The sequence below is a fragment of the Vanacampus margaritifer genome, chromosome 2 (assembly GCF_051991255.1).
Source record: "Vanacampus margaritifer isolate UIUO_Vmar chromosome 2, RoL_Vmar_1.0, whole genome shotgun sequence".
NCBI lineage: Eukaryota > Metazoa > Chordata > Actinopteri > Syngnathiformes > Syngnathidae > Vanacampus > Vanacampus margaritifer.
This window is the reverse complement of record NC_135433.1, coordinates 31,514,523-31,537,377: the sequence shown is the minus strand read 5'-3', so window position 1 is coordinate 31,537,377 and position 22,855 is coordinate 31,514,523. Positions and strand designations below refer to the sequence as shown.

At 37.8% G+C, this 22,855-nt stretch overlaps 4 protein-coding genes across 4 annotated transcripts; 2 read left to right on the top strand and 2 right to left on the bottom strand.

Annotated features, from left to right (window-relative positions):
- Positions 1-2,635: 2,635 nt before the first annotated feature.
- Positions 2,636-5,794, bottom strand: tmem53 (transmembrane protein 53). The gene is made up of 3 exons (XM_077559880.1): positions 5,552-5,794; positions 5,291-5,394; positions 2,636-5,202 (listed from the first exon to the last, which is right to left on the bottom strand). Exons 1-3 carry the CDS (start codon positions 5,604-5,606, stop codon positions 4,501-4,503), a joined length of 861 nt encoding a protein of 286 aa, XP_077416006.1. The 5' UTR covers positions 5,607-5,794; the 3' UTR covers positions 2,636-4,500.
- A 698-nt stretch (positions 5,795-6,492) lies between these two features.
- Positions 6,493-10,762, bottom strand: toe1 (target of EGR1, exonuclease). Its single transcript, XM_077559890.1, has 8 exons — positions 10,392-10,762; positions 10,240-10,280; positions 10,023-10,119; positions 9,725-9,883; positions 9,115-9,228; positions 8,774-8,922; positions 8,488-8,650; positions 6,493-7,299 (listed from the first exon to the last, which is right to left on the bottom strand). The coding sequence occupies exons 1-8, from the start codon at positions 10,503-10,505 to the stop codon at positions 6,661-6,663; spliced, it is 1,476 nt and encodes a 491-aa protein (XP_077416016.1). The 5' UTR covers positions 10,506-10,762; the 3' UTR covers positions 6,493-6,660.
- A 235-nt stretch (positions 10,763-10,997) lies between these two features.
- Positions 10,998-14,132, top strand: LOC144044140 (THAP domain-containing protein 1). The gene is made up of 4 exons (XM_077558368.1): positions 10,998-11,462; positions 11,720-11,879; positions 12,601-12,776; positions 13,336-14,132. Exons 1-4 carry the CDS (start codon positions 11,313-11,315, stop codon positions 13,717-13,719), a joined length of 870 nt encoding a protein of 289 aa, XP_077414494.1. The 5' UTR covers positions 10,998-11,312; the 3' UTR covers positions 13,720-14,132.
- A 3,483-nt stretch (positions 14,133-17,615) lies between these two features.
- selenop2 (selenoprotein P2) lies at positions 17,616-22,723 on the top strand. The gene is made up of 5 exons (XM_077559320.1): positions 17,616-17,722; positions 18,817-19,073; positions 19,267-19,479; positions 20,361-20,469; positions 21,603-22,723. Exons 2-5 carry the CDS (start codon positions 18,847-18,849, stop codon positions 21,918-21,920), a joined length of 867 nt encoding a protein of 288 aa, XP_077415446.1. The 5' UTR covers positions 17,616-17,722; positions 18,817-18,846; the 3' UTR covers positions 21,921-22,723.
- The last annotated feature ends 132 nt before the right edge of the window (positions 22,724-22,855 follow it).

Here is a 22,855-nt window from a genome sequence, read left to right as displayed (position 1 = left end):
TTGATTAATTGTGATTGTCAGAATGGAAAACAAGATTTTGAGAGTGTGTTGCTGAGCGCTACCACTTAATACTATTAATTGTGCACTAAGACACCCCCCACCACCACCACCACCACCCTACACACACACACATTCACACACAACTCAATTGCTGTGCTAGAGTTATCCGTGTCCTCTAAAAGTATGGTTCTTGACTGCAGCCATTTTCTGCAAAAGAGGAAAAGGCTAAAGAGAAAGCGCTGACCCCGCTTTGCAGCAATTTCCTCCTCATCAGCTTGTGAGACTTCATTAACTTTGTGGGGTAATTTCCTCTATCAAGGCCTTTTTTTTAACCTCGTCTTTTCATCCATCCATCCATCCAACCATTGATCGTGAGCTAATTTTTTGCCCGCTGTGTGTACCAGTTGGAAAATACACTTTAGGAATTCTGTGGAACAGTATATTCAACAAATCTGAAGCATGAGCCCACATCTCCTTTAACTCAAAGCAATGCAAACGATGGAAAAGATCTACAGTGTGTTACTGATACTGCAGAGCCTTGTTAAAGCCCAGCTACTGCTACTGATGGGGATATGTTACTTGAGAAGCATGGATGTGTGAGCCAATGCTGCTCTCCTCAGGAAGGGGAGGGGTACTGTATGGATGGCGGATGGATAAGGTCTGACGTTCGGCTGTTTGATATTTTAGATCGTGAGTCCAACTGGTGGTTGGTTGACTTGCTTCACCAGCATTGAAGTGCACCAACATTGTTGTAAATTGCCTTTCTATATTCAGTAAATGTCCTATCCAAAATAGAAAAACTGTGACCTACTATTGGAGCATGCGTTCATTATTATTATTATTATTATTATTATTATTATTATTATTATTATTATTATTAATAATATTTTATTAAAATACTATTTTAACTTTTAAAATTACTGAAATCCAATACAAAAAAATCAAACTGTATAGATGCATTAAAAAAAAAGCAACAAAATCTTTTACACTGCATCACACTGACAATTCTATTCAGTGTGAGCTTTTCTCTCATTTCATTGTTTTGTAAACTTCAAGTTTGCTTTCAGAAGTGTACTCATTTACATATCTTTCATAATAATTAGGAAATGTAATTTGCCATCACTTAAATGTTTTGAACAAAGCACATGAAAATTGTTAAACTGTTACCAATTTTAATCTATTTTTTTGGGGTAAAAAACATTTTTTTTTTAAATTTCTTAATTAAAATTGTCTTATATTGCCCATCTCCCTGCAGCCTTTGAGCGAACGTCTTAATATTTCACCATTTTGGAGCCTGATTTCATTCACATACAGTACTTGGTAAAGTTTGTTTTTGTATCTATTCAAAATTGGCAGACTTGTTAACAACACTCTTCTCTGCAGTGTGTCAAATTTAATAAGACATTTTTATTTTCACTTTAATTCCACCACTTGTGATATTCTCAACTTTTCATCGCAGTCATTTTAACATAGCAACGAACTAGCAGTACCAGTAGCAGACCGTAGGACAGGTAGTTTGAAAAAAAAAAAATCAAATAAAATTTGAAAAATACAATTTTAGAGGGGTGGTGCATGGTTCATATCGAATAGTAATTACATTGTACATGGTGAGAAGTTGGATAAAGGTATTTCTTACTAGGAATTCTCAATTGAATCAACAGAGTTGTCCTCCCTCAAGAATTAGAAGGGTACTTATTGTCCTTAGATAAAGTTAGCATAAATTTAACCTGCTAATTAACTTGTGGGGGGCTTTTTTTGTGCTTTACATTCATAGTTTTGTTAAGAGTTAGCCAATATCTGATTTTTACTGTATGCCGATTCCAGGCAGCTGCAGGCTATTTGTTTTGAACACCTGTGAAGTTGATGAACCTTTGCAGGACACGAACATGGAGGATGAGAGAATCATATTTTGTCCGTGCCGATATGCAAACGTCCCTCTTCATTCTTCCCTTTCTTCTGTGTAGCTCCGCATAAAGCGCCCGGGCTAGATCGGGTGCAGAGACAAATGGCCAGCCACTCACTTCCCCAAATGTCAAACGTGACATGACATCTACCTTCAACAAGCGTTCCTGCTGGACATATTGAGAGGCACGCTCTTCAACGCTTTCTGTCTTCTCATGACAAGAGGGGAGGGCAAATGCTGAGATGGCTTTTTCTTTTTTGTGCTTTTCTCAAAGTGCACAAATGCAGATGATACCGTCGTTTCTTGACATGACAGTCATGTCTGGAGCGCTAACTCATTTCATTTGTCAATCTGAGTCAAAGACAGGACATAGAACATGGATACGGAAAGATTGTTTAAAGGAATTCCGACAAAAGTGAAACCATTACATATGCTTACACGCGTATGTTCTAATTACTTTTGCAAGTCTACACTCACTTCAACTTTGAGAGCAACAGAAGGCATAGAGGAGGTCCTCTATGCCTTCTGTTGCTCTCAAATCCCCAATTCTTATCTCAACATGGTCTCCACACTACATAATATTCGATATAAATGCCTGGTTTGTAAATTAGAAGACTAAAATTTAAGGACGTAAAAAATATGTGCAGTGAATCTATTAGTTCCACTTTATGAATTCAACTACTGAAATAAATTACATTCTGTCTTGACAGAAAATGACCTAATACAAGCAAGTAGGTTGAAATGTTTTATTAGTGCTCTTATTCACTGAAGGCACATTAGTTAAGGAGAAGACAACATCTGTGGAGCACACATACAGTCAAGTCCAGTCTTGGTTTCATCTGTCAAAAATCTAAACAGTCACACAAGTTAGAAAATGTGTTGATGTGATAAAAACCAAGATGAAAAGAGTCAAGCATGGTGGTTGCAGCATCATGCTTTGGGTGTTCTTCTTCATCTGGAACAGGAGCTTTAGAAAAAGTGGAGGGAATTATGAAGTTCCAAATGAACAACTTAACTTGATTTGGCATTAATCGAAAGCACTCTGAATGACGGTTGTGTGTATAAATTAAGCAGCAAAATCCACCCATTTTTATCCATCTCAGTGGGCAGCCATTTTATCACTTGCTCCTGAAAATGACATCACAGTTGCTCAGGACTCAGGTAACGACCAATCATGGCTCAATTTGTAAATGTCACATGAGCAAACAACTAAGGCGTGATTGGTCGTTGCCTGAGCCCTGAGAAACTGTGATTATTGCCGCATAATTGATATTCCACAAAAGCGATATTAATCAGCATGCCGTATTTGGACTAGTGAAGGTGGCGCATACAACATATTATTGTCAATAATATTTTGGGATGACGACCTCTTTAACTCATTCACTGCCAATGACGGCTATAGACGTAAAAAAATTAATTTGAACTAATTCTATTAGTTTAACATTTTTTTTCCCACTTTTGTCAACTAGTGTATGGAAACCTAGAATTTTTTATTGTACATTTAGAATAGATATAACATTTGTGATTAATCGTGGGTTAACTACTGAAGTCATGCAATTAATTACGATTAAAAATTGTAATCACCTGACGCCCCTAATAAAAAAACAACTTTCTTTTGTTTTTTTAAATTGCGTCAGGCGATTTAAATTTTTAATATTAATTAATCGCATGACTTCAATACCTAACTCACGATTAATCACAAATGTTGTATCTGTTCTAAATGTACAATAAAAACAATTTCTGGGTTTTCATACTTTTGTTAACAAAAGTGGAACAAAAATGTTAAACTAATAGAAAAAGTTCAAATTAATTTTTGACGTTTATTGCCATCAATGGCAGTGAATGAGTTCATGTGAACACAAACCTATCAGTTATAAGGAGGTGTATGGTCAGTTGTGCCACCGCATTACTTTAAAAAAAAAAAAAAAAAGAAATTGGGGGTGAGGGGGGCAACTTGGTTGTCTTTATGTTATAGGTTACAGTAATGCTAGAAAACAATAACAAATTATTCATCTTTGTTATTCCTTTTATATTTTAAAAGATGACATTTGACCAAGGTGATGTGTTGACTTTTTAAATCCCCGCTGCATTCATTGTTTAGCAAGTTTCCTTTCACAACAACAATCGTGAATCACATCAACAGTTTGTGGAAGTAACAAATCAAAAGCCTGCTCTTTTTTTTTTTTACTCCACATTTAAACTTTACAACACTCTCCAATAAAGTTTTGGGGACCGTTAAACTTGAATGAAAATCACAAATACATCTCAAAGATTACATAATGCAGACGTATGATCTAATATTTATTACAATTAGGTTTTAGAACTACTACTACTATAACCTACAAGGCATCACATATCAAACACATATTAAATGCAATTTATATGATCATTAAGACTTATTTATCCAGTGTGAATCAACTACCTGTTTAATGTGTTATTTAAAAAATAAAAAAATTAACATTTGAGAGGACAGTTTAAACCAATTATGGTACATGTCCGATTAACCAAAACAAACAATGTTCTATACCAAATACCTGTAGAATGTTTCTAGGATCTCAATTTCCATCTTACTGAACATCACTTCCATTTTGCGTACTTCACTGATCCTGAACCCGCAGCCTCTTTCTTATGTGTGTCCCATCTGTGTCCTTCATACAAGTAATTAGGAAATTGCGGCACTTGAATGTATACTGCTCCGGATATTCCCGGAAATGACTCACATGGATGCTGGAGACAAAATCAAAACTGTCCACTGGAACACCTTTGAGCTTGAGAATGTCTGCAAAGAGCCGGACATCTCTTGGTCTGATTACCTGATCAGCTTGAGAGTAGAGGAAGAAATGCGGCCAGGCGGGCGGACTCTCTTGCACTGCGTCATAGTGGTTCTTGTGGACATACTTCGTCAAGGGGTACAGCACGATTCGCAACAGGAAAACAGTCACTGCAAAGAGTGCTAGCAGGAGGTACTTCAAAACAGGACTTATTTTGGGCCCCAAAGTGGCTGCCAGTGCCCGCACTGCCCCCAGGACATTCCCACTACCGGGAGCACTGTCAACAACAGCCCCCATTACACAGAGCGAACTAAACTGTTTGTCCTTGTGCAAAAGCTCTACAATGTATCGATACAGCATAAAGCCACCATTACTGAATATGTGGAAGAAAATGGGGCTGTGCTCCACTTCATAGTCATAGAGGATCTCCAGCAGCTTGAGGGCTGTTTGTCTAAGTTCTTTATATCCAAATGACTCTGAGATAAATACAGTCTTGAGAGGAGCTGTGTAGCGGATTGTGACACATCCCTGTATTGGAAGGGAAAAAAAGATCAGGTAAAGGTGTAAGATAGCTTTAAAACACACACAAAATAAATCACATAATTAAACATTCAACCTGTTCATTGTAGATGGAGCTGTACTTGGTGAGGTGTTTATCTTTGCAGCCTGCCCATCCCAACAATATCACAACGGGCTCTTTTATTCCCTGCCAGTGCCTCTCTAGAAAAGGGGAAGAGATTATTACTTTTTGGTCTCACGTCAGGCATACGCAAAAATAACAAAGCACGCATATAGGAGATAAATTAGCACGTAAGCTAGGCTAAGTCATTGGCGAAACAGTACAGTACAGGTGTCGGGTACAATGAACGATGCTCACCGGTGGTCGCTTCATCTGGAAACACAATATTGTAGTCGATTTCATCATTTTCCATTTTAGTTCGCAGAAGTCAATGTTTAAGTGACTAGAAGATTAGCTACAGAGAGAGTAGTTTATTAAACCTTACGAGTATCATAATATATACAGTAGAGTACAGTTTATCTGCGGACTGACACTGAAACTACTGTCAATGTGCAATTGCAACGCTTTCATGCCGGAAGTTCTCTCTTCAATGGCAGCTTGCGTAAACACTGACAATGTAATGCTGCCCCCTCCTGTACAGGAGGCGATATTGCTTGATGGAGTATATAAAAGCCACAATCTGTACAGTACCTGTTTTGAAAATGCATAACAACCATTCAAGTCATTGACGTATTGTTTTTACTATACGGTTATGGTAATCGAGTGGTGTTCGTTTTGTCTATTTTGCTCAGCTTAAAAATTGTGCGAGGAGGGAATGAAGCCAAAAGGACTTTACAGGATTCCAATCCAGAATAGCTTGCAAAAATGTAAATTACTGCATATAGTTCATGAGGAAAAAACAAAAGAAAATAAACTGTTAACAGAAACAGCATGTAAAGAACACATGAACACAGAGGGAAAAAATGCTGCCATGCCCTGTAAGTACAAACGGGTGAAAGGGCAAAGAAAAAAAGCAACTTGGAAGTGTCAGGAAGAGCTTGCTTATTGTTGATGTAATTATGCGTGAACAAGGAGGACTGGATTAGTTTTATTAAGGTTTTTTTTAAGTGTAGGCTACAAGTGCATAACACCATTCTGAAAACTCTGATTCCGTTTCTAAGTCTCTCATCTTCACCACTAAAAACTACAAAACAATAATTTACAAACATTTATCCCAATATTGTGCTTTTCTTTGTGGGATACATTATGTAGATATGTGCAGCAATGCACAACATAATATTACCAAAAATACAAACAAGTCAAGAGAACTCAATTTCTTTATTTTCAGCAGGTTGTTTCAGTCTAATGATAAAAAAAAGTTTAATTTCAAAAAAAAATGAAAATGATGGTTCAATGAGCATTCCTCATTGTAAAAATAACATGTTTATATTTATAAGCCCCTTTAAGTGTTTGTACTCTCTAACCCTCTACTGCTTTTTCCCCCAAACCATTTCCATCTTCTGCAGATGGGCCTTGGATGACTTGGAGAAGGTGCTCTTGACTATGTTGAGTGGTGCTGTCTTGCCGCTAAGGTAGATTTTATTGAAGGAGGTGGGAAGCCATATCTGCTCCTCTCCACTTGCATCCACTTCTTCCTTTTTCGCCAGGGTGCATGAGTAGGCAAATATGTATCCTGTCATGAAGGCATCAAACCCAGCTCGGTGTGTGCCCGACTCCGCCTTGTTTTCACTTTTTCCGGTGATCATCTCAGTGTTTGTTGACTCTGTGTTGTCCTCACATGATTCGATCTCCTCGCTACCTGTTTTCATCTTTTCGCCTTCATTCAGTTGCGTGTTTGAATTACTGTCTATCAAATTTGCACTTTCCAAACACTCTGCAGTCACCCCTTCATGACCGTCCTCAGGTTTCAATTCCAAATGGGGCATTTTGTTTTGGGGAGCACCTCCTAAATTGGAGGAGTCTTCCTCTACCTCTCCTCTCTTTTTCTTTTTTTGACGCTTCCTCTTTTTTCTCTTGTCATCCTTTGATTGATCATCTTGGAGAATGATAAGGTCAGTGTCGTGGGACAAAGGACACTTGGTGCCTTTTGAACACCAACCAAATGCCTGCCAGACAAACCAATAGGGAAGCATTAAGGACAGGATACCTGATGATGTGAAAAAGTTGAATTTCCTGACAGCAAAAAATAAATAAAAATCATATAGATTATTAACTCATTCACTGCCATTGACGGCTATAGACGTCAAAAATTCTTTTAAACTATTTCTAGTAGTTTAACATTTTTTCCACTTTTGTAGAGTATGAAAACCTAGAATTTTTTTATTGTACATTTTAAACAGATATAAAATTTACGAGTTATTATTAATAATTACAATTTTAAAAAATTAACCGCCTGATGCGATTAAAAAAAAAGTATGAAAAATTAGGAGCATCAGGTAATGAAAATGTTTTATCATAATTAATTGCATGACTTCACTAGTTAACTCATGATTAATACAAATTTTATATCTGTTCTAAATGTACAATAAAAAAATTCTAGGTTTTCATACTCTACAAAAGTGGGAAAAAATGTTAAACTACTAGAAATAGATCAAATGAATTTTTGACGTCGATAGCAGTTAATGGCAATGAATGAGTTAATAATGTGGCAACTATTATACGAGTTTATGCACCTTGTGGTGGTGACCAGACATTGTCTTTTATCCTGACTGGTCACTATTTTGAGCTAATAAAAGTTTCCCATATGATGATATGAGAATTTTTTTTATTTTTTATTTTTAGCAACTGAATGTCATTTCATACTTGAATATAAAACTTCAATGATGTCACATTGATGTCAAGGATGGGTAGATTGTCCAAAGATGGCAGACCTTACACTAGTGGTGTCACAAGTCCGGCCCTCGAGGGCCCGAGTCCTGCACGTTTCCCACGTTCAACACAGCTAATTCATATTTAAGATCATCAGCGAGCTCTGCAGGAGCCTGATAATTATTCTGATTGTTGAATCAGGTGTGTTGGAGTAGAGAAACCTCGAAAACATGCAGGCCCTCGAGGACCGGATCTTGACACATGTGCCTTAAACCATTGAGTATCTTGCATTCACTGTACACTGGTCTGAATCAATCCCACTCTTGACAGAAATAAATATTGGGACATTTTATAAATTTATCATAGGCTTTGAATGTGGAATTGGAGTATTTAATGTTGTCATGCTGAGTACCAGTACATGTTTTTAACTAGAATCTAATTTCATGGACTAAAATAAATGTGATCAAAGTTGAGGTGAAACAAACCGAAAAGGATTGGCAGATGTCAGCCTGCACCAAATGAGGGGCCCCAATTGGGCAGATTCTGTAGTCCACATAGCGGGACATGGCACCAGCATACTGACAGAATTCCAGGTGGACATGACGACCAGTCCCACCAGAGGCTTCATTTCGACTGTTATCCAACTTACTAGAAGGAGCAGAGAAACACAGACAAGCAGTCAAATAAGCAGAACAATTAGATCATCCTTTCAATTACATTCTCAGAGCAAGATTATATTAGCATTTTATACAAAGTAAGTAAAATACACACCATTTCTTATAGGCGTACTCCAGATATGAGGCACTGAAGCGTAGATCAAATTCTGTGACATATTTAGTGTCAAAGATGCCGGCAGGAAACATGTCAGAGAGGTCGGCTGTGAAGGTGGCTAAACGATCTGGTAGATGTGCATAGAAATTCTAAAAAATAATAATAATAAAAAAAAAATGTCATTACATCCTGGAAAAAAAGTAGCCAAAGAGTTGACAACCAAAACTAGTCTTAACAACCTGTTCTGTTTAAGCAGATATTCAATTGACGAAACAGATATTCAATTGACGGTGGCGTGAAAAAAACAAGAATGGATAAAATTGTGACTGTAAACATCCTACCTGGTAGAGAAAAGCAATATCAATGAGGCCATTGTGGAGCACCAGGGGTTTTCTTGCACGTAGTAGCTCAGTAAATAAAGCCCGGATATGAACACCCTGGTTGTCTGATACTCCCTTGCAAACCAGAGAAAGAAGGGAAACCTCAAAACTAGCTCCTCTTAATTTTAGTGTATGGTCCCATACGCAACATTTATCAATAAGGTATCTGATGAGCTATACAACAACATGAGTCCAGTACATGAGGTCTACATGACAAGGACAGGTTCGCTATTTTTTTTTCTTACCTTTTTTTTTTTTAACCAACAATGTAGTCGTGCAGAACGTTTTAAGAGGGGACAGACATAGAGAAAAGTGAAAATTAAACAAAGAAAAAAACAGGGAACAACAGCAAACCAAGAACAACAACTTATTCAATAACGATAAGCAGATTATTCAGAAATGTTTGCCAGACACAACCAAAGGAAATATGTGATATGACCTGATGAAAGCAAATTTCACCACAATTTCAATGAGTATGCTTAGCTCCACAGCATGTATTTTAACGACAGAAAGATGATAGGTGAGAAGCGTTACGGTGTGAAAACTCGACAGGCTCAAATGAGATCATTACCTTATTATTACCCTTGTGATACGGGATCCCTTCTGCGTACTGCTTGTTGAAGTCAAACCCGTGTTGTACGAGGAACTGGACTGATTGGGGCTCTATGATGTACTCCTCTGAACACAGTAACGTGAGGTTATACACCTGGACCAGGTACGTGTCTGCAGCCTGAATATAAGGAGGACAGATTGGAAAGTTTCAACATAACTAAAGAGATTGATCGATTCAGCTGAGGTTATGCTATTTTACATTTGGCATTTATGTCACAAATTCAAAGCAATCAGATAATATGTCATCTTGGGTTCACCTTATTGCTCAACTTCTTGTAGCTGGCAATTCCCAAGGAGAGAATGGAGCGAGAGCGGGCTGCATGGCAAATCGCTTTGTACCTGTCTTCTATAGACCTGAAATAAAATATTCATGACAGTATATTAAAGAAGGCTACAAAACCAAGCTTCCTGTGAATTCCAAGTGAACGTGGGAAGGTTTGGTTAGAAGGTTTTTTTAATTTATTTTTTACTCACGCTGCAAGCAATGATGTTCTATTCCCAAGGCCACTCAGCTCCTACAGCAAGAATTTGCAATAATTAGCGACTATTGATTGAACCTTTCAAGACTACTACCAACGTTACAAAAAAACTTAGATTATGCACAACGGTAGTAATCATTCACGTACCGTATCAACTGCAACGAAGGAAGATGTTTTAATGGCCACCACCATAGCAGGCCAAAGTTCTTTGAAATTACCATTGTGTACGTCAATAACAGGAACGACAAATGAGGATGTCATTTTGTCTTTCTCAAAAGCTGCTTACAGTATACTGACGGACAGCGAAAACGCACGCTGCAGTGTGTCAATTGCACATTTCCTTGCGGTGGCTGAGCAAGATATCAACTGTTTCCATTCTAAGATGCTTTTTGATCATTTATATAAAGTAATACATTCATACTGCAATAGCAACTGTTTATGCAGGTATAAGACCAGTTTTAATGAGTGCCGACTGAGGGTAGGAATCCGCGACAAGTAAACACGTCCACAACGTGCTCTCACGGGTCCTGTCGTGTCATATGCGTAGTGAGTTGACTATATGCCTGTTTTACCGGCAGCATCTTATTTCCAAATATTATCTAGGATGTCAATTTACATTTTTACACATCACAAAAATATCCCATATTTTTTTATTATATATTTTATACTGTTCATCTCTTAATTTGATGCGTTGCCAGATTTTTATTTTATTTTTTTTACTTCAGGCGTTTGATCCGGACGCATAAATGACGTCACATGCCAAACTAGCAAAGCGAAGATCGCCATTTTGGCTCAAACAAAGTCAGAAACATTTAGTTGGATATACATGTTTTGTATTTTTAGGTTTAATATGGTACGAATAATTTGCCGAGCAACCTTGTAAAGTGAGCGAGCTAACATTTATCACATTTTTTTTTTTTTTTTTTTGCTACGATGAAAACCTGCAATTTTATTTCCACAACGTAATGCTTGCATCTACGGATCTTGAGCTTGCCTGTCAGCAAAATAAATTAAAAAAATATATACACATATATTTATATATTGAGGCTGCTGTTTTCCCCGTATGCAATGGGTGGATGCTCGGCTCCTAACTGTTCAAATTCAACCAGCATAGGGAAACAGCTGTATAGATTCCCCAAAGATCCTCTCAGGAAGAAGAAATGGGTTGTGAATTGCCGACGCGACTTTGAACCAACTCAACACTCGAGATTGTGTCAAGTGAGTGCAGTTTCTTTCATTCTGTTGGTGGGGAAAAAAGAAAGAAAGAAAATGACTGAGCTATCATGGCCGGTGATTTTATTAAAAAAAAAAAAAATCTTATCTCGTGAAGGGTCATCATCTTTCCCATAAATGTTTCCTGTTGATTAATGTATTTTTTGTTTTTTGTTTTAACCAGCTGCACTTTATTCACTCTTGTAACGTTTTTTAAAATAATTATTATTCATATGATTTCTGCAATTGTCTCAATAATCTAGGACCATTTTGAGCAAAGTCAGTTTGAAGAGTTGGCAAAGTCTCCAGCTGGAGGAAAGAAATTGAAGCCCAATGCCATCCCAACTATCTTCAGCGCTGGGGACCCTCCATACCCTGCAGTTACAGCTCCATTCGTTATGCTGCCCTTGAAACCTGAGCTTGGTAAATTATACTCTATCTACAACTTTAAATATTTTATCTTTTGATCATTGCACAATGTGTGTAGTATAGTTCTAACATGTTTTGTCTTATCTGAGAGTGTATTGTGCACTGTAATTGTGTATCTCCTTGTGTTTCAGTGTAGACATGTTATTGCCTGAAATAAATGAATGGAATAAAACAACTTAGTGTTGGAGAGTGGAGACACTCTCACACCTTCCGATTGACCCTTGCACACTTACCAACTTGCTAAAACAGAATAAATTGGACTCCTGCTAAACGATGTTTTGAGGTGCCACATAAACTGTATTGTATTGTTTTGATTTAACCGAAACTAACATGGTGTGATTGGCTAAATTAAGAAGGAAATTGCCATGGCCACTGTAGCTACAGTATGTTATAATAATACAAAGAGAGGAAATTGGTAAGAAACAAAGGGAAGACTGGATATTTGAGAGGCTATTGACAATGATCGCTCCATTCATTGACTGCACTTGTGCATTGCAGCTACATAACTTTCAAGCTTCCCTTTTCAGCCACAGGTACATAAACATTAGTAAATATAGAAGAAAAAAACTTTTGTTTTTGTTTTTTTAATCATGGCGTGAGATGTTACCACGCCGTTTACCTAAGATTCAAATTTAGAATCACAGCACAACTAGTGGCAAACCACCCATGAAAACAAGTAACAAGCGATTATAGAGTAGTTGTGTTCTGTCTGTAGTGGAAAAGGAGCTGAATGTTGGTGACCATGGCTACGCTAGACGCACTCCTCTGCTCGGCCTGGAAGAAGACGATGGAGATAGGACAGCTATGGACCAGCAGCCCTGCACACAATGTTACCTTCTCAAAAAACAGCTGGAGAAAGAGATGCAGCACACCATGAGACTACAAAAGGAGGTGAGAAAGTGATTCAATCACTGGCTCGTTGTACAGTGGATATAAAAAGTCTACACACCTCTGTTTTATTGCCAGGACCTAGCTATTTCATTTTTCTACACCATTAATGTGACCTATATGCAAAAGAGGACACTGAAAAAATTCATATGCATCAGAATGACCCATGGGAACACTAACAGACCAAACACAAGCTACGTTTGTTTTTGTTTTGTCTGTTTCCGTGTCACGACTCAATGTGACCTATAACCTTGCCATCCAAATCATTTTGCAAAAAAAAAAAAATCCTTCCAAGAAAGGAAGTAAGAAGTAAACAAGTGAAAATGTGGTTGCACAAGTAAACACACCCTCATAACTGGCAACTATGTGCTGACTGATCTAAGATGAATATGTGAATATATGAATATGAATAGATTATAGCAGTTATTTGTATGTCCCCTATTTAAAAGGTTTTTTTTTTCTCAATTGAGAGGTAAGTGTTGTAGGTCACATTATTGGCAATAACGACCGTAACGAAGACAATTGTGTTTTTTACAGTCGCCTGTTGCTTTGTGTATGTCAGGCAGACGAGATGAAGAAACGACTCTACAGGCTCGACCGGATTGAGAAGGGACTCCAGAACTTTCTGTATGAGGACCAGATCCGTGCTCTGTCTCTGGCCAAGCGGTCTCGCCGAGCCGTCTGGTCTCCAGAGACTATCCTGAAGGCCAGAAAGATTCGAAGCGCAGTGGGCACCAAAGGTTACGAGTACCTGAGAGAGCTGGGGTACCCGTTACCCTCCTACCGGACTCTATGTAACCGCCTGGAAACAAAGATCATGGTAACGACCGACATGAGCTGTGAGGAACTGGCGGAGCTGGGCCTTGGACTCATGGCCACCTGCGATAGCCCAACAGAAGATATTGGCGACAATGACGAGGAAGACCTTCTTGGCGTCTTGTCCTGATCTGTGCTGTTTGCTTGAGATGCAGGAGCAGGCAGTTAACAGAGGTTTATGCAAAAGAGGACACTGAGAAAATTCATATGCATCAGAATGACCCATGTGAACACTAGCAGACCAAACACAAACTACGTTTGTTTTTGTTTTGTTTGTTTCCGTGTCACGACTTGTGTAGAAAAAGAAAGAAGCCTCAATTAACACAAAATATTTGTTAGAACTGGATTGCGTGCTCAGTCCAATAGAATTTATTCAACGGACCACAATAATGCAGAAATTGAATCTGATTATTATTGTGTAAAAAACTTTATATTTTTTTTAAATCCTGCATAAGCATGTTGCATGTTTACACATTTTTCTGTATGGGTAAAATATTATGATACTTCTATGTACATTAATTAGTATGCCTCTATTTTTTGGTGGGGGGGGGGGGGGGGGGGGGGATACGAAATGCAATGATAAAGTGTGGCCCAAAGAACTATGCTCAAGAACAACATATGAACACGGGTAAGCTCTGACTTCAAATAATGTTGGCATTACAGCAATTACTGTACAGCACACAAGACTAAAGACTTCAAAGTGCAAGAGATGATGTGTATACCTGTACTGTACCATACGTTCCATAAATACAGGGACACTGACACAGTTCTCATCTTTTTGGCTCTAAGCATCACAACAATCGATTTCAAATGAAACCAAGATCTAATTTGAGGATAGTTACGTACATTCAAATCAGGTGAACCAGTTACAACAGTTTGTATGCACCTCCCACTTTTAAGGGACCAAAATTTATCATAGCCAGGTGTGTGTTATTCCTTCATTATCCCATTTGGGAGGAACAGTAAAAAGGTCAGGAGTTCATTTCAAGTGTGCTGTTTGCATTTGGAATTCGATGCCATCAACTCTCAATATCACAACAAGTCAAGCCAGCCAGCATTACTGTAGGCTTGAAACAAAAAACATTAAAAAAAAATATAGCCACAAAACAAACATCAGGATCGGCCAATTAGTCTGTTTCAAGTTAGTTGTCGTCTATGTGTGCCAAAGAAGATAATCAAGAGTCTTAAGAATTAATACATCACCAAGGTCTAAACTATTGGTGAGCCTCAAAAACAGGAAAGTCAGATTTGAGTTGGCCAAATAAATATTAAAATAATACACGCTTAACTGTTCTAGAAAGAAAGCTCATTATCCATAAGGTCACCTCATAAATAAAGCATGATGTCATGCTGTGGGCATGTATGGCTGCCAAAGGAACCAGTTTCCTAAAGTCAGTTGGATGAATTCTGAAGTGTTGAAGAATGCTTGTGTATGAAACGCTTCAGAACTAATTGGTTGGCATTTAACAGTTGAGATGGACAATGACTTGAAGCGTACTGCAAAAGCATCCGGAACTTTTTAATGTCATGAAGTGGAATGTTACACAATGGCCAAGTCAATCACCTGACCTCAATCTGATTAAGCATGCATTTCACTTGCTGAAGCAAAAAAATGAAGGAAACATTCATCAACAACAAGCATGTTATAATTTCTACACTGTTCACCTAGTTTGGATGTGAAGACCCTCCCCCTAACGTTGAAAGTCTGCAGCTAAAACGCATCTTGACTTTCATTTCAGATCCAGTGGTGGTCTTGAGAGCCAAACAGATGAGAATTGTCAATCTGTATGGACCCAAGTATGAGAGTAAATTAAATGTAGAAGCAATTTGTTTGCCACAAAATAAACATTGCCATGAGTTTTAACATACGTTTGTTCACATTTTTAACTCATTCACTCCCATTGACGGCAATAAACGTCAAAAATTCATTTGAACTGTTTCATTTAGTTTAACTTTTTTTTCTTCCACTTTTGTTAACAAGAGTATGAAAACCTAGAATTAGTTTATTGTACATTTAGAACAGATAAAATTTGTGATTAATCATGAGTTAACTAGTGAAGTCATGCGATTAATTACGATAAAAAAAAATTATTGCCTGACGCCCCAAGTTTTTATTAATCTTTTTTTTTATTCATTCACTGCCATTGATGGCTATAAACGTCAAAAATTAATTTTAACAATTTCTATGTGTGAGTATGAAAACCTAGAATTTGTTTTTATTGTACATTTCAAACATATATAACATTTGGGATTAATCGTGAGTTAACTAGTGAAGTCATGCGATTAATTACAATTAAAAAAATTAATTGCCTGTCGCCCCTAATTTTAAATAATCTTTTTTTTCATAATGAATTCATGGCAGTGAATGAGTTAAGTAGCCTATACTCAACTTTGCAGTGAGTTGTTGTGCCCACTATAAATAGCACAGAGGCTCTAGGATATCCAGCATGCAAGCATTATGACAAAAATAAATTGGATATCATAAATTGTTCTGTAGTAGACTAGCGATTAGCACATCTGCCTCACCGGTAAAAGGTTCAAAGTTAAAATTTTGGATCAGGGCCTCCTGGGTGGAGTTTACATGTTCTCCCTTCACACACACGTTCCTAAAACATTCACGTTAGATCAATTGAGACTAAATTGCCGAGAGAAGTGAATATTTTTTTGTGGGAAGTTGTTACTTAAGAAGTCTGAGGCAAACCTACACATTTATTGCAACGTATTCTCAATGTGGTTGTGTGTGCAGAAGAAATAGCGACTTATTTTGTTTTTGTAGTTTGTTACTTGAGCAGAACTGCAGACAAGCATAATGATGACAAGGAATCAGTTGGATAAATGTGTTAAATTATATAATGCAGGTTTGGTGCTACTAAAATAATAATAATAATAATAATACTCTTTTCACAGGGTTTGTCGTTTTGATCTTCTGGCACGGATTGTCATTGATTTTGGCCTCTTGCTTTGTTCCAAAGATCACATTGTGTGAGTTTTGAGTCACATGGAGTTTGCCTCAACCTCCGCACAGTCACAGTCCAAAATTGGATTTGCGCACAATCATGTAGAGCAGTGGTTGTTCTCAACCGTTGTCACCCTGGGACCCACATTTTACTTTTGTTGCATGGTCAGTTTTATAGATGACGGTAAGAACAATAAAGAACATGTTTTCTTTAAAAATAGCCTCTATAACAACACATGTACGGTGTATTTTTAAAAGTTGTTTAAAATGAGTTTGATGTATCGCCAAAAGCATATCACTCATCTTGATGTCCCCCCCCCCACACACACACACACACAATTGATTGGTGCCTCTTTCAATGGCGAAGCAACAGAGGCCAGGCTACACCGAGCGCAGCCGGACAGAACGAGGCCAGGCCGTTCAGGAAGCTGCTATGAAAAAGCACCTTTAGTGGCTAGAATGCAAAGTAGCTACACTTCCTGTCACTTTTTATTTAAATCCAAATAAGAATACATGTAATTTTTACTATCTGTCATCAGCCCACCATCACTGATATAGAGTATAGAGACGATGCTTTTACCAAGTACTACAAATGTGCTATCCCTGCAGGTCCTGCCCAAAATTATATATGGGGATAATCAAGCCATCCATTAGTAAAGTTGTATGGATTTTGGGGCAGAATGAGGTGGGGTGATGCCACCATCACATAATCATACACCAGAGAAGTCTCCAAAGCACAACTAGTAGGCCTAATCTCCGTCTGTACATGTGTTACCGTGCCCTGATCTGCCATCAAAGTTAAGAATTATTATTGTTTCTATATGTTATTGTAAGGTGGTTAATGTATCAAGTAAATTCATCTTCAGTGTTCCTCCCTCATTACTTTCCTATAGTGCCAGGTGTCCATCACATAATCAAAGCTCAAGGTGAGAACGAGAATTTGTTGTTTTGAAGTTTTACTGTACACAGGCTGCTTTTAAACTTGTATGAAAGTTAAGAAAGAGGCATGGACCTTGGACTATCTAAAACACTTTAGCTACACACGTGTTACATTGTTTGTGGACAGTGTTTTACTCCACCTCTTTGTTTGATTTGGGGGAAGAGTCCAGCCCAGAAGCTTCAAAAACAGTGGAGGTCTAGGTATCTCTTTAGGTCAGAAGGACAGAAAGGAACAGAGGTGAGTAGTTATGGTTGGGACTTTAAAAATTATATATTAGATTTATTTTGTAAATGTCAATCCTACTGTTCATTATATTGATGTGCAGTAATATTTTATTATTACAGTGGAATCTCGGAGTTTGAACGTCTCGGAACGTGTACAAATCGGACTTCAACCAAAAAATCTGAGTAAAAAATGCCTCGGAGTTTGAACTCATTTTCAGAGTTCGAACTCCCAAGCAAAGCAGGCTAAGCTGAACGTACCTTGAAAATGGGTAGCCGAGTGAAACCAAGCTAAGCCGAGCAATGCCGAATGCTCACGTTGCGGTAGTTGAGACGATGAACTGCTCATTTCCAGTCAGATCGTGAATACTCCCGGAGGTGCTCCATACTCGCAAGTGCATTTAGATTTTTCCACGACAATTTTCTTTGCCATGGGCCCAAAGAAAGACAACAATGCTTGTGGCAGCAAAGAAAAACATACAGTGCTACGAACCACAGTGGAATTAGGAAGGAGATTATCGCGCCGTTGTAACTACCGTGACTACTTCTGTAAATACTGGCAAAATATGCCCTAATTTTTAATAACCTTTTCTTAAAAAAAAAAAAAAAAAGATTATTAAAAATTAGGGCATATTTTTTTTCGTAATTAATCGCATGACTTCACTAGTCAACTCACTTTTTTTTCTAGGTTTTCATGCTCTTGTTAACAAAAGTGGGAAAAAATGCTAAACTAATAGAAAAAGTTCAAATTAATTTTTGACATCTATAGCCGTCAATGGCAGTGAATGAGTTAAAGAAGGAATTTTCTGTTTTTGGGGCTTGGGAACGGATTATTTGTATTTACATTATTTCCTATGGGAGAATTTTTTTCGGAGGTTGAACAATTCGAACTTTGAACATTTTGCAGGAACGAATTATGTTCAAACTCTGAGGTACCACTCTATTATTATTATTATTATTATTATTATTATTATTATTATTATTATTATTGTGACTGTTCAAAATATTAAATCATGTTGCTGTCCATTGCAGTTTATTACGGTTAAGTACACGTACAATATGCTGCAAATTAGTTAAGTCTAACATGTATGAATGAATGTCCTTTCTCAGGTGGGTCTGTTTCAACAGCCAGGGAGGACAATGTTCTCTCACCTGTTGATATGGACATGTGCGGCTTTGCCAGGTCTGCTGTTGGCCTCACGAGCCAGTCTATTGGTCGAGGCGGGGGACACAGGCACCAGGATCTGTAAGCCTGCCCCCTACTGGGACATCAAAGGACAGGCGCCCATGCAGGCATTGCAAGGAAGCGTGGTGGTGGTGGCACTACTGAAGGCTAGCTGACAGTTTTGTCTCACTCAGGCCTCCAAGTAAGAAAACCAATTAATATTCAATATGACTTACTTTAAAAGTAGTGGTGGTAAAATTGATTGATGGATAACAACATCATCTCATGGTGATGAAAATCTGATAAAATAATAATTTATTATAATTTATAATTATTGTCCCCAAACATCAGACTCCTAATGAATGACCATGTCATTCTTCTGTGTCTATCTTTAGAATCAAAGGCCTGCGTGACAAGCTGAACCGCAGCAACCTGACAGAGGTTTCCTTCATGATAGTTAATGAGCGAGATCCTCTCTCCAGAGCAATGTACTGGGAACTGAAGAGAAAAGCTCCTCCTGAAGTTCCAGTTTACCAGCAGACTCCCTTTCAAAATGACGTGTGGGAGTTGCTGGAGGGTGACAAAGATGACTTCTTAATCTATGACAGGTAATTCAGCCTCCTTTTATAGAAATAACAGGACACTCTTTTCCACCAGATTACTCGATTAAAAACACATTAATTCATTCACTGCCATTGACGGCTATAGACGTAAAAAAATATTTTTTTTAACAATTTCTATTAGTTTAAAATTTGTTCCACTTTTTGTTAATTTCTTTTCTTAATCTTTTCTTTTTTTAAAGAAAAAAGAAGAAAAGATTATTAAAAATTAGGTGCGTCAGTCAATTCAATTTTTAATTGTAATTAATCACATGACTTCACTAGTTATTCTTATTATTTTAAAAAAAGAAAAGAAAAGATTATTAAAAATTAGGGACGTCAGGCGATTAAAATTTGTAATCGTAATTAATCGCATGGCTTCACTAGTTAACTCACGATTAATCACAAATTTTAGATCTGTTCTCAATGTACAATAAAACAAAATTTATAGGTTTTCATACTCTTGTTAACAAAAGTTGTAAATAAACTAATAGAAATAGTTCAAATACATTTTTTTACGTCTAAAGCCGTCAATGGCAGTGAATGAGTTAAAGGGGAAGTCAACCTTAAACATTACTTGACAATTTTATGTCATATGTGACCTCACCAGTCTAAACATGACATTCTGATGAATACTACATTTGTGGAATATAAATTATGCAGCAAAATCCATCCATTTCAGGGGCCATTTTGCCATTTGCTGTCAATCGAATATGACATCACAGTTGCTCATTGCCCAGGCAACGACCAATCACAGCTCACCTGTTTTCTGAAGTTGAGCTATGATTGGTTGTTACCTGAAACCTGAGCAACTGTGATGCCATTTTCACTTATGCAGCAAGTGGCAAAATGGCAAAGGTCATTCTTTTGTCTTCTGATGTCCTGTGCAGGTGTGGTCTACTCACATTCCATATAGTGCTTCCATACAGCTTCCTGCACTACCCCTATGTTGAGGCTGCCATCAGAGTCACTTATCATAAAAACATCTGCAACTGCTCTGTGAGTAATCGCATGTACATAAATGTGAAATTTGTTACACACTAAATACAATGCATTTTTCAGTGTCGTATTGAAGTCAGTTAAAATATTTTAGTTGTGGTATCAGTGTCACAAATTAAATCTGCCGGCTTCAAAATTCTGGTCTTCCCTGAATGATTTCTTTGCTGCTTTGGCAATAAGCTTTTAACGGGCTGTAGAAATCCTCTATCTCTTCATCTGTATGTTCTGACGTGGGTGCATGTGATATTCACATTTTTAGGTCTGGCAGGAATTTGAATACTTATCACCCTGCTACTGAAAGCTCAACATTCCATCACTGATCTTGTACTGTCCTTGTGTACTCTACACACTACTGCCTTTCTCACCAATGTACCAGATTTTGTGTCCCTCATCAGTTGTTAGTTCTCTGTTACTGAGCCATCTGACTTCTACGAGGTCAACCGCATTCCACTTATATCTTTCCATTTCGTGTGTGAGTTCTTTCAGCTTTCCACTCGGAATGTAGTGTACATACATTCCAGGTACCGACTGCAATAGCTTCATGAAGAAGCCTAATTTTGTGTTTTCCACTAGCATATAGGGTGACCATACGTCCCAGGATGATCAAGGCAGTCCGAGTTTTGAGTCTTGGGTCACGAGTCCCGATGGAACTACATCCTGCTTTTATGTCTAAGAATCATGGGAAATGTAGTCCAACGATCCTAATACTGCAGTCACGGTGTTGGACCCAACACAAGCTGAGCTTTCTAGCGTCATATTTTGTTACAATTTGGGACTGGCGTGAGGTGAACGGCACAGCCAGCTAAGCTTCCAGTAGTTGCCAGGAGTGAGCAAAAAAAGGTTGGATAATTTGGAGTGCATCGACTTGTTTAGAGCTAATGAACCGTCAACCAAGATAGCATTTAGCATTAGCTAATGTAATAACATGTCAAAGTTACCCCCAGGTGACAAGTAGGATTCGATGCATGTAATCTGTCATTCGCACGACCCCCCCCCCCCCCCAAAAAAAAAAAAAAAACACACACACACACTTCAGCCTTTGGTCATCTTATTTTTCAGAACACCAAAATATGACAGACCAGTTAGTCCAATAATCCAATAGATCAATAGTTTTGTTTTTTTATTTTTCCCAGGCTAACTCTACAACAGTGAATGGCACCGTCACAAACAATGATACGATGCCCATTAACGTCAACAATACCATAACATCACCCAAACAACAAGTGGATGCAGAAGATTCCGAAATGGCAGGGACGACTAAAAAGATACATATCAACCACCATCATGACCATCATCATCATCATCTTCCTCACGGTCACCGGAATCAGTCACATCCTCAGCAGGACCAAAATAGAACTCGAAGCCTCAGCCATCACCATCAACAACACCATCATCACTTTCACTCTCATCAGTCCTCGAACCACAGTCTTCATACTTTAAATGATCATTAGGATAAGAATTTAGTTCACATTTGTTTTGGTTGGGTTTGATTATTGGGCATATACTGTATCTTCAGCAATTATAGCAAAATATAGGGAATATTAATCTTCTTGGTTAATGTGAAGCATTAAACAGATTGTGTTGTCTCTGCTCGTAACTTTGCCCAGTGTTTGGAAACAGTTGCTTCCATTCTTCCTGTGTGCTCCTTTTAATGAAGTCTACAGTCTAGAACCTGGCTACAGGAAGCTGTAGATGGATGTTTGAGGAGAAGCGCTTTGGACTGGCAGCTGCTGTTTCTCAGGCAGAACCACAGGATGCGGTTTACTGATGCTGAGCGTACCTCAGTCTAATGTTTTAAACTTCTGTCATGTACTTCACTAGTTTGAAATTATACTAAAGTAGGCTAATGCTGACATTTAGTTTTATAACACACAAGACAGTTGCAAGGTTTTTGGTGTGGTACTCCTCTTAGTTATTGCATTGGGGTTGCACATCCTTAACAGAACGTGAGGGATGAAATGATGTGTTTTAATTTTTATGAGACTTATTCATTTCAAGTTCCTGAGGGAAGTTATTAGATGTTATAACTCAGGTGCAGCACAAAAATTAAAATGCATTCATGTCATTATTTGGGTTATGCACATTCTACTTAACCTGTGTTCTTGATGAACTGATATGTTAGTTTTCTGTCACAGTTTTTGTCATTTATACCTGTTTAGATTGATTATGTTTTTTCTTCTTTCAAGAATCTGATTGTACATGAAACCTTAAGATTGTGATCATTCAATAAAAGTGAATCTTCTCAATGCCTAAATATTGTTGCTACACTCAACCAGACTACGGTTTCAACATTTTCAGCTCAAGATCATAAAAAAAAAGTGTATTGCCAAAGTCTCGATATACACATACTGTATACCAAATTGATTGTGACGGTGTGGTCAATGGC

Excerpts from the sequence above, each read along its gene's own strand:
- LOC144044140 (XM_077558368.1), top strand. The coding sequence starts at position 11,313 with ATGGGTGGATGCTCGGCTCCTAACTGTTCAAATTCAACCAGCATAGGG. Across the intron at positions 11,463-11,719 it reads AACACTCGAGATTGTGTCAA|GACCATTTTGAGCAAAGTCA; the intron begins GTGAGTGCAGTT and ends TCAATAATCTAG. Across the intron at positions 11,880-12,600 it reads GCCCTTGAAACCTGAGCTTG|TGGAAAAGGAGCTGAATGTT; the intron begins GTAAATTATACT and ends TTCTGTCTGTAG.
- tmem53 (XM_077559880.1), bottom strand. The coding sequence starts at position 5,606 with ATGGAAAATGATGAAATCGACTACAATATTGTGTTTCCAGATGAAGCG. Across the intron at positions 5,395-5,551 it reads TCCAGATGAAGCGACCACCG|AGAGGCACTGGCAGGGAATA; the intron begins GTGAGCATCGTT and ends CCCCTTTTCTAG. Across the intron at positions 5,203-5,290 it reads GCTCCATCTACAATGAACAG|GGATGTGTCACAATCCGCTA; the intron begins GTTGAATGTTTA and ends CTTCCAATACAG.
- toe1 (XM_077559890.1), bottom strand. The coding sequence starts at position 10,505 with ATGACATCCTCATTTGTCGTTCCTGTTATTGACGTACACAATGGTAAT. Across the intron at positions 9,884-10,022 it reads ACAAGAAGTTGAGCAATAAG|GCTGCAGACACGTACCTGGT; the intron begins GTGAACCCAAGA and ends CCTTATATTCAG. Across the intron at positions 9,229-9,724 it reads ATCACAAGGGTAATAATAAG|GGAGTATCAGACAACCAGGG; the intron begins GTAATGATCTCA and ends CTGGTTTGCAAG.